An 11,573-nucleotide genomic window follows, 5' to 3' on the forward strand; every position below is an offset into this window, starting at 1 on the left:
ATCAAGCCATCCAGGCCCTTGCCCAGACCTCAGCCATCTCCCCAGGCAACCAGCATCCCCCTCCCCCCAGCTTTCCAGCAGAGGAAGGTGGCCCTGCTTCTCCTCCCGCGAGAGCCGGTCAGGGCTCCTCTTCACCTCCACCTGTGGTCTTCGCTCCCTCGGCACCCTACCACCTGAAGCATCTCAGCGGCATGCTGCCTGCCAGTCTTAACAAAATCAGGAGTGCTCCAGGGCAGGGACCCCTGACCCGCAGGCTCTGTGCCCTGGTGACCCCAGGATGCAGACCCAGTCCAGACTCCCAGCCTTTACCCAGCCTTCTGCAATAGGCCGTCTCTAGTCTCCTGTGGACATCTATCCCACCATTTCACATGCTAACTTTCTGCAGTTGACAAATTCATGGCTAAGGAACTGTTCGTGGCAGCCCCCACCCCCAGCAGTCAGAAGTTGCCCCCCACTGCCCCTACCTTAGGAGACCTGAGGGGAGGTGTCTGCAGTGGGGTGCTGGCAAGCTGAGCTAACTTCTGGGATATACATACTTCCAATGTGATTGATTTCAAGCTACAGCTTTGCAACATGCCTCACTCCACCTCTGCCCACTGTTGCCTCCACCTACAGTAACTTCTTCCTCATCTGAGGGCCCCAGGACCGCCTGGTCTATGCAAAGCCCTTGCCTTGGCAGCCCAGGCTGACCAGAAGGGGCCACACGCCCCGCTTTCCTCTCAAGGCCTGGGAGGCGGGCAGGCAGGGCCCCCTATTTCTTGCATTTGTCCGCGTCTACCTGCGGATACCCTCCTCCGGCGACTCACACCCGCCGAAGCCACACGGAGGCCCAGCGGGGCAACCCGTGGCTGCATCCTCCCCGGGAACAGTCGCTGAAAACAGCCGGACTTACGGGCTGGGTTTCTGGCTCAGGCTGTTCACGGGGCTCCCAAAGTACTCGAACTCGAGGGTGAAAGGGGTCTGTATCGGGGAGCAGTTGGTCAGGAAGAGCCGGCGGTTCACACGGGTCCACAGTGGCACTGCCGAGCCGAAGTCCAGGTGGAGCGTCTCGGGGTGGCCCGGCCACAGCTCTGTGCTGGGGGCACTGCCCAAGCCCATGGGCACCAGTTATGTGCCACCCTCAGCCCTGCCCGGCCAGCCACCTTGGGCTGGAGGTGCCCAGCTGCCCAGAAACCAGGCTTTAAGCCCTCCTCGAGAAGCAAGCCGTCCCACAGATGCACCCTCTGTGCCAAGATGGGTGTCCCCCGCCACCGGCTCTCCCAGGCCAGGGGCAGACCGGCATGTTTCCCAGCTGCCCACGGCTCTGTCCCCTGCTGTCCCCGCACCTGGACACCAGGCCTCTGGCGTATGGAGAACAACCACCCAGAGGGTAGGGATGGGGCGGAGCGGGGGGGGGGTGTCTCTCCCCACAGAGTTTGTGAGGGGTCTTCTCCTGGCCGTGGGAATCAACTGGAAGAGGCTGGCTCCACAGCAAGGCTGCTCCTCTGAACGGCCGCCCCAGCCCCCAGGCCCAGCCCTGGGCTCACCTGTCGTCAATGTCCTCCTTAGAGACGCCGATGGCTACCTGCAGTCCCCGGGGTTTCCCTGAGATGCCCAGAACCAGTGGCTCCCTCATGCCTGACACGTCACAAGGGAGGGCCAGGTCGGTCACCGCTTCCTGTAGGAAAGGGGTTCTCACCTTGGGTAAGACCCAGGTGGGCCTTGGCAGAGGGGCCTCAGATAGCCTCCTGCGGCACAGGGGGCAGCAGGGAGGGCTCAACTAAAGGCCTTGTCCAGGCTCATTTCTGTGGAAGGGCTCCCAGCCCCTCCAATGGGCCACCATCCCCAGACCCTCAGGAGGCCTGGCCCCTTCCTCAGAGCTCCTGGCTGTGACTTGGCTCCCAACATCTGGGCATGCCCGCCTGAAGGAGACCTCTGCCAAGCAGATCTCAGGAGAAGCTGCACATTTATTCCAATGAAGCTGCTATCATGAAGAAGTCAAACCCTTCCTGCGTGAGGTCTGCTCTAGGCCAGCCCAGGGCCCACTCATTTGCTCAGGCTCAGCTGTCCAAGAAAGCCCATGTCCCCATGCTCCCCAGAGAGGTACTGGGACCTGGGTCTGCAAGTCCTTGTGAGGAAGAAGCTTCTTTTTCCACAAGACTACAAACGGATAGCTGGTAACCCCCCAAGGACTGAGCATGTTCTGCCCGATGGCCTTCCTGTGGGCTGAACCCAGGAGAAGCTGTGTCCTTCTTCTGAAGAACTGGGGCACTGCTCAGACGCCACTGGGGGACCCAGTACAGGGGCATCTCTGGGCAGGTGGAAAGGTGGGCCCACCTGTGCCACAGAGGATGGCTGGCGAGGGCTAAGGGTGGTGTTCAGGAGTTTCAGGGCCTATCCCAGCCTGCTCCAGCCTTCCTGACCCTGTGTCCCTAGAGAGCAGGCCCAGCAGGAATGGAGCCCCAGACCCCAGTGCAAGAAACCTGTTCCCTGCTTGGCCCAGCACAGGGGTCTGAGGCAGACCTCCCGGCTGGCATGGATGCAGACAGCCGGGGGCCTCCCCAGGCAATGCAGCCCCTGGTTCCACACTCACCAGGGTATGCGCAGTCAACTCCAGGCTGAGCTGGCGCTCCTCGCTGGGGCCCAGCGTGCCACGTCTCGGGGAGACTTTCACTGTGCAGACATCTGCTTGGAGCCCCAGGAGCTGGCAGACACATGGGCAGGTCAGGGGCTGGGCTTCCAGGATGACCTGGGTCCTGACAGAGGGATCAGGACCGCTGCATGCTTTGGGGAGGCTGCTGACTGGGGGCCCTCAGTGAGACCAGCAGGGCACGGTGCTCCCAGGTGGGGATAAACCACAGGTCCCTTCTCATCTCCTTGCCCATGCTAGATGGACCTCACACCTGTCAGGGGGTTCCCTGGACTTAACAAAAGGCTGCCCTGGGAGGCCCAGGGTGATGGGGAACAGTGGGTAGCTGGTTTTGATGCATGGAGACGTGGCCTCATCTCCCCTGGCACACGGGGCAGGCTACAGAGTCAGCCCCCAGAGGCAGTGATCTGTTCTGGGTGGTGTCAAGGGCAGGGTGCCCCTCAACATGGGCCTCTGGGGTTGAGATCTGCAAGGGTGGGGCCCGATGAAGTGGGCTCACGTACCTTGCCCCAGTGGAAGCGGGTGGGCAGGAGCGTGCCATTGATGAGTGTGATGGCCATCTTGGTGGGCACGCCCAGGTAGAGGTTGGGGACCTCCACCTGGCTGCTCTGCAGGTACACATAGGGCTCCTGCACCTCAGCATACACGGGAAGGTGGCTGGAATACGGCGGGTAAAAGGCATACTCATCAGAAAAGAAGTAAAACCTACCCATATGCATAAGACATGACCATCTTTGTAGAAAATCCCTAAGAATCTATAATGTTAAAAACTCTTAGAACTAATGAGTGAGTCAGCAAAGTGACGGGCTAAAAATCAACACATAAAAATCAATCACATTTTTTTTGGCTGCCCCAGGCGGCTTGTGAGATTTTGTAGTTCCCCGACCAGGGGTCAAACCTGCTGAGCCCCCAGCAGTGAAACAGTGTTGAGTTTTAACTATCAGACCACAGGGAATTCCAAACTCGATCACATGTTTACAGGCTAACAAGGAAGATGTAGAAACGGAAGTTAAAAGTATAATCCCACTGACAATTACTCAAAAAAGTGAAACAGGCAAATCTCTAATTAAACACATACAGAACTTGTGTGCTGAAAACCACAAAACACTGATGAAAGAAACCGAAGATAACAATAAATAGGCATAAATCACAATCAGAAATTAACACATTCAACATATTGTCAGTTCTCCCAAAAATGATCTATTAGGCTTAACACAATTCTTACCAAACTCCTGGCCATGATTTTTGTAGATACAGACAAGTTTATTTGAAAATTTATATAGAAAGATAAAGGACACAGACTGAAGATTAATAAAGTGGGAAATTACTCTACTGGATATTAAGACTTCCTAGACAGCTATATCAATCAAGGGAGCGTGTTACTAGTAGGGAGATACACAGCAAATCAATGGAACAATGTAAAAAAACCTAGAAGCAGACCCACCCAAATATGTCTGAGGGTATTTTTTTCCTTATGTAAGGAATGGGGAGAACATGTATTTTAATTTTTTATTTTGAAATAACTGTATATTCACATGCAGCTGTAACAACAACAAAATACAAAGGAATCCAAGTACACTCTTCACCAATTTCCCAACAGTCACAGCTTGCACAACGACAGCACCATGTCACAAGGAGACCAAGCTGGATGCAGTCCAGCAGTCTCATTCAGGCCCCATGAAGTGGACATGCGCTAATCTGTATTTACTTCTACACAATTTTATCACATGTAGATACCCATGACACCACCACAGTCGAGACACAGAACAGTTCCGTCACAAGGATGTCTTCATGCTATCTTTTCTTTTTTTAACTTTCTCCCTGGATCCATTTTTTTGCCATAAATTTCTGAGTTTCGTTCACTTTGTTCAATAATTAAGGACAAAAAAAACCTCTGCCATCTAAGTCACCCTGGCAATCTTCAAGAGTATCAAATAAGAATGGACTTCCCTGGTATGCCACTGGTTAAGACTCCACATTTCCAGTCCAGAGGGCTCAGGTTCAGTCCTCGTTGGGTAAGATCCTAGATGCTGCAAGGTGCAGCCAAAAAGTAAAAAAAAAAAAAAAAACCGGAAAAAAAGAATATAAAATAAGAAAAAACTTGTCCCTGTAAAAGCTGTAAAATATCTTTGAAAACGAGGTTTAACTGCAGTTATAAATACAAATATCTAACTACAGAGTCCCAAAATACACGAAGCAAAAGAAATCAATCATTCAGAAATAATGATTAGATGGCCAGGCAAAAAGCACATGCAAAATAATTTACTAATTATTAGGGAAATGCAAATCAAAACTACAATGAGGTATCACCAGTCAGAAAGGTCAAAAAGTTTACAAACAGTAAATTGCTAGAGAGGGTATGGAGAAAAGGGACCGCCACCCTATACTGTTGATAGGAATGGAGACTGGTAGAGCCACTATGGAGGCTACTTAAGAAACTAAAAACAGAACTACCACATGATCCTGCAGTCCCACTAGGGCTGGAGAAAACCGTAATTCAAAAAGTATATGCAATAGAAAGGACATGGACGTGAACAAAATGTCCATCAAGAGAAGGGATGACGGGGCGGCACACGTAGACAAGAGAATAGCTCTCAGGCATAGAAAAGAATGAAGTCATGCCATCTGCAGCAACAGGGATGCCAGAGATTGTCCCACTGAGTGAAGTAAGTCAGACAGTGAAGGAAAAATATATGGTATTGCTTACATGTGAAATCTAAAAAAAAAGACTACAAATGAATTTATTTACAAAACAAAAGTATAGTCACAAACGTAGAAAACAAGGTTAGCAGGGATAGGGGTGGGGGACAAGTGGGAGACTGCGACTGCTATCTATAAAATAGGTGACTAGTGAGACCTGCCGTCGAGCACAGGGAGCTCTACTCAACACTCCGTGATGGCCTACGCGGGAAGGGACCCAAAGCAGAAAGGGTGGATACACGCATAACTCATTCACTTTGCTGGATACCTGAAATTAACACAACACGGTAAATGTAAATATTCCAATAAAATTTCAAAAAAATAAAGACTAGAGATTTCAATGCGTCATTTTAAATAGTGGACAGAACAGGGAGTTCCTTGGTGGTCCAGTGGTTAGGACTCTGTGCTTTCACTGCTGAGGGCTCAGATTCAATCCCTGGTTGGGGAACTAAGATCCCACAAACTGCACGGTGTGGCCAACAATAAATAAATAAATGAAAATAGGTGTAAATTAAGCACACTCCCAAATAAGCAAGAAGTCAAATAAATAAACTTTGGGTTTAAAATACAAAAATCAGTGCAAAATACCACATGAATTTAAAAAAAGGACAAAGGACATGGTCCTTTCAAACAACGCAGAAAAAACATTCAATGAAATCTAACATTCTTTCATGAGAAAACCAGCAAACTAGGAACAGAAGGAAACTTCCTCAACCTGATAAAGGACAGCTACAAAAAGCCTACAGTTAATATTGGACTTAAAGGTAGAGACTGTTTTCCTTTTAAGATCAGGAACAAGGTAAGGATGTCCACTTTTTAAAAAATATAACATTTTGCTCAATGCAGACACTGACTTCATCTGTATATATTTTAGAACTAGGGTGAGGATTTCCACTCTTGCCTCTTCCATTCAACACTGAACTGGAGTATTATTAGGTCCATTAGGCAGGAAAAAGAAAAGACAGATGTAAAATTACCTCTAAATGCAGATGACACAATCTTCTATTTAGAGAACCATTAGAAGTGACATATAAGCAAGGTTGTAGGGTACAAGGTCAAAACACAAAAATCTATTTGTATTTCTATACACTAGGAATGAATAATCATAAGAAGTGATTAAGAAGAATCCATTTCCAAAAGCATCAAAAATGACACAATCCTTAGAAATAATTTTAACAAAAAAGTATAAGACTTATACACTGAAAATGACAAAACATCACTGAAAGAAATGAAAAACGACTGAAATAAATGGAAAGACATTTTCCTGTTAAAGGATGGGAAGACTTAGTATTGTTAGGAGGGTAATACTCCCCAGACCAGACATGCAGATTCAATATACTCCCTGTTAAAATCCCAGCTAGGTCTTTGTAGACATTGATAAACTGGTTCTAAAATTCACACAGAAATTCAAAGGACCCAGAACAGCCAAAACAATCTTGAGAAAGAGAAATGAAGTTGGAGAATTCATACTTCTTGATTTCAAAACTAACTCAAAATGGATCAGAGACCTAAAAATAAGAGCTAAAACTATAAAACTCTTCGAAGAAAACATGTGAGTAAATCTTTCTGACATTAGGCGATGGTTTCACAGCTATAACACCAAAAGCATAAGCAACAAAAGATAAAAATACATAAATTGGGAATTCACCAAAATTAAAAACGTCTATGCTTCAAAGTACACCATCAAGAAAGTGAAAAGAGGGACATCCCTGGTGGTCTACTGGTTAAGAATCTGCCTGCTGATGTAGGGGACATGGGTTCGGTCCCTGGTCTGGAAAATCCCACATGCCATGGGGCAACCAAGCCCCTGCGAGCCCATGTGCCCAGAGCCTGTGCTCCAGCAAGAGAAGCCAGTGCTGTAAGAAGCCTGAGCACTGCAAGAGACAGCCCCCCGCTCGCTGCAACTAGAGAAAACGCATGCACAGCAGCAGAGACCCAGTGCAGTCAAAAACGAATTAATAAATCACACACACACACACAAAACAAGTGAAAAGACAATTCTCAGAATGGGAGAAAACATTTGAAAATCATATATCTAATAAGAGACAGGTATATAAAAAGAACACTTAACCTAAAAAAAAGAAAAAATACCTTTATCTCAATAACAAAAAGACAAATAACCCTATTTTTAAAAAATGAGCAAAGAACTCAAGAGATAGTTCTCCAAAGAGGATCTACAAGTGGCCAGTAAGCTCCTGAAAGATGCTAAGCATTATGTGCCATAAGGGAAATTCAAATCAAATCCTCAGTGAAATATCACTTCACACACAGGATGAGTACCATTAAAGAACTGCTGCTGTTTAGTCGCTGTGTCTTTTGCAACCCCAAGGACTGTAGCTCACCACACTCCTCTGTCCATGAGATTTTCCAGGCTAGAATACTACGGTGGATTGACATTTCTTTCTCCAGGGGATCCTCCTGACCCAGGAATCGAACCCATGTCTCCTACATTGGCAGGCGGATTCTTTACCACTGAGCCACCAGGGCAGTCCACCATTAAAGGAGAGATGGTCACAAGTATGGCTGAGGAAGAGAAGAAGTAGGACAGCAGGGTGGAGAAGGATGGACAGTGTGGTGGAATTGGTAGCTATCATATTTGCCCCATGTATCATTATTATGACTATGCCAAAGCCTTTGACTGTGTGGATCACAATAAACTGTGGAAAATTCTGAAAGAGATGTGAATGCCAGATGACCTGACTTGCCTCTGGAGAAATCTGTATGCAGGTCAGGAAGCAACAGTTAGAACTGGACATGGAACAACAGACTGGTTCCAAATAGGAAAAGGAGTATGTCAAGGCTGTATATTGTCACCCTGCTTATTTAACTTATATGCAGAGTACAGCTTATTTAACTTATATGCAGAGTACATCATGAGAAATGCTGGGCTGGAAGAAGCACAAGCTGGAATCAAAATTGCCGGTAGAGTTGTGAAACTCTACTATGTATGTAGTAGAATATCATTCATGTAAAAGTGGGAAGGAAAAGTGAAAGTGTGTGCTTGCTGCTGCTGCTGCTAAGTCGCTTCAGTCGTGTCCGACTCTGTGCGACCCCATAGATGGCAGCCCACCAGGCTCTGCCGTCCCTGGGATTCTCCAGGCAAGAACACTGGAGTGGGTTGCCATTTCCTCCTCCAATGCAGGAAAGTGAAAAGTGAAAGTGAAGTCTCTCAGTCCTGTCTGACTCTTAGTGACCCCATGGACTGCAGCCTACCAGGCTCCTCCATCCATGGGATTTTCCAGGCAAGAGTCCTGGAGTGGGTTGCCATCGCCTTCTCCAAAGTGTGTGCTTATATGGATATGTATTTCTTTGGAAGGATATATAAGAAACTGATAATGTTGGTTTACTGGTGGGAAGTAAACTGAATGAACTGTACAGCAGGAGTAGAAGGACTTTTTAAAATTAAAAGATTGAAATTTAATTTGTGCTATGAATCAAGAGGATATTTATATCATGTAAGCTTTATACATATCAATAAAATGAACACCTGTGAACTGGAAAAAAAAATAAAGATTAGTCATTTTTTAACCTTAAAAAAAAATTGCTGGGAGAAATATCAATAACCTCAGATATGCAGATGACACCACCCTTATGGCAGAAAGTGAAGAGGAACTCAAAAGCCTCTTGATGAAAGTGCAAGTGGAGAGTGAAAAAGTTGGCTTAAAGCTCAACATTCAGAAAACAGAGATCATGGCATCCGGTCCCATCACTTCATGGGAAATAGATGGGGAAACAGTGGAAACAGTGTCAGACTTTATTTTTTGGGGCTCCAAAATCCTGCAGATGGTGATTGCAGCCATGAAATTAAAAGACACTTACTCCTTGGAAGGAAAGTTATGACCAACCTAGATAGCATATTCAAAAGCAGAGACATTACTTTGCCAACAAAGGTATGTCTAGTCAAGGCTATGGTTTTTCCAGTGGTCATGTATGTTTTTCCAGTGGACCATGTATGGTCATGTGAGAGTTGGACTGTGAAGAAGGCTGAGCTCTGAAGAATTGATGCTTTTTGAACTGTGGTGTTGGAGAAGACTCTTGAGAGTCCCTTGGACTGCAAGGAGATCCAACCCGTCCGTTCTGAAGGAGATCAGCCCTGGGATTTCTTTGGAGGGAATGATGCTAAAGCTGAAACTCCAGCACTTTGGCCACCTCATGCGAAGAGTTGACTCATTGGAAAAGACTCTGGTGCTGAGAGGGGTTGGGTGCAGGAGGAGAAGGGGACGACAGAGGATGAGATGGCTGGATGGCATCACTGACTCGATGGGCGTGGGTCTGAGTGAACTCCGGGAGTTGGTGATGGACAGGGAGGCCTGGCGTGCTGCGATTCATAGGGTCGCAAAGTCGGACACGACTGAGTGACTGAACTGAACTGAACCATTATTATAATGAGATATATTATAATGTTAACATCATGACCTATTTGTGGAAGATTTTGAACAAAGAACAAGGAAGCAAATATCATGCTATTCCAATGAGAAAAAAAACTAAAAGAAAGGTTAAGTGATAAAACAGAGAACAAAACTATTACTTAAGACCCCTAGAGAAGGCCAAGCAGAGATCCCTTGATGCAGTACGCAGGGCAGGGTGGGCTGAGGGGAGAGAGCCGGGAGGTATAACTAAAGGAGTGCGGGGAGATTAGTGCAGCTGCTTCAGCTAGGTTAGCTCCCAGAGTTCAGGCGTTATGCTGTGGAAGACTGGTAAATCCTGTAGCAGGATTTCCCTCACCCCCACCCTCGATGAAGAATGTAGATGTGGCCCTGGAGAGAGGTCACTGCAGATCCTGCGGTAATACTGGGCTTCCAACCTGTTTTAGACAGAAAACCACCAAAAAAGATCTTGTTTATGAAGAAAGGAAGGGACTGACTTGTGAAGCTGGCCAGTGTGGGTTTCCTTGACTGCTTGTCCTGCGTTGTCTTTCTCAAAGGCCCCTTCCTCTAAGGTTATTCCAGAAGCCCTGAGGCTACTCACACACACTTCAGTCCTGGGAGGAAGATGCCCTCCACTCCTATACCCACTTACCCAGAGGAATCTGATACCACCAGGTCCTTATGCAAACCAACTTCCTCCTCCAGAAAGGCAGGAGTGGGCAGCCAAGGATTCTCAGATGTAGAAGAAAAACCCCAAACCAAAGGATTCCAAACCAAAATGTGAGGAAACACAAAGAAGAGGGCTTTGTAAGACAGTAACAGAGATATATCCACTTGAATAAAGAGTTCCAAAGAATAGCAAGGAGAGATAAGAAAGCCTTCCTCAGTGATCAATGCAAAGAAATAGAGGAAAACAACAGAATGGGAAAGACTAGAGATCTCTTCAAGAAAATTAGAGATACCAAGGGAACATTTCATGCAAAGATGGGCACAATAAAGGACAGAAATGGTACGGACCTAACAGAAGCAGAAGATATTAAGAGGTGGCAAGAATACACAGAAGAACTACACAAAAAAAGATCTTCATGACCCAGATAACCATGATGGTGTGATCACTCACCTAGAGCCAGACATCCTGGAATACAAAGTGAAGTGGACCTTAGGAAGCATCATTATGAACAAAGCTAGTGGAGGTGATGTAATTCTAGTTGAGCTACTTCAAATCCTAAAAGATGATGCTGTGAAAGTGCTGCACTCAACATGCCAGCAAATTTGGAAAACTCAACAGTGGCCACAGGACTGAAAAAGGTCAGTTTTCATTCCAACCACAAAGAAAGGCAATGCCAAAGAAAGAATGCTCAAACTACCACACAATTGCACTCATCTCACATGCTAGCAAAGTAATGCTCAAAATTTTCCAAACCAAGCTTCAACAGTACGTGAACTGTGAACTTCCAGATGTTCAAGATGGATTTAGAAAAGGCAAAGGAACCAGAAATCAAATTGCCACATCCATTGGATCACCGAAAAAGCGAGAGTTCCAGAAAAACATCTACATCTGCTTTATTGACCACGCCAAAGCCTTTGATTGTGTGGATCACAACAAACTGTGGAAAATTCTGAAAGAGTATTCTTGTATTCCCATCACCTAGACCACCTGACCTGCCTCCTGAGAAATTTGTATGCAGGTCAAGAAGCAACAGCTAGAACTAGACTTTAAACAACAGACTGGTTCCAAATCAGGAAAGGGGTATGTCAACGATGTATATTGTCACCCTAGTTATTTACCTTATATGCAGAGTACATCATGAGAAACACTGGGCTGGATGAAGCACAAACTGGAATCAAGATTGCCGGGAGAAATATCAATAACCTCA

The 11,573-nt window shown here is 46.6% G+C and overlaps 1 protein-coding gene across 2 annotated transcripts in view; it reads right to left on the reverse strand.

Annotated features, from left to right (window-relative positions):
- The window catches only part of DLEC1 (deleted in lung and esophageal cancer 1), a 93,108-nt gene that overhangs the window by 8,414 nt on the left and 73,121 nt on the right, over nt 1-11,573 (reverse strand). For both annotated transcript variants that reach the window (XM_010835507.1, XM_010835508.1), the window contains 4 exons: nt 3,133-3,286; nt 2,573-2,683; nt 1,527-1,657; nt 893-1,084 (listed from right to left, as the gene is read on the reverse strand). In XM_010835507.1, coding sequence (XP_010833809.1) covers nt 893-1,084; nt 1,527-1,657; nt 2,573-2,683; nt 3,133-3,286 — 588 coding nt within the window. The remainder of the gene's footprint in view (nt 1-892; nt 1,085-1,526; nt 1,658-2,572; nt 2,684-3,132; nt 3,287-11,573) is intronic.

Source organism: Bison bison, unplaced genomic scaffold (assembly GCF_000754665.1).
Source record: "Bison bison bison isolate TAMUID 2011002044 unplaced genomic scaffold, Bison_UMD1.0 scf7180017864043, whole genome shotgun sequence".
Lineage (NCBI taxonomy): Eukaryota > Metazoa > Chordata > Mammalia > Artiodactyla > Bovidae > Bison > Bison bison.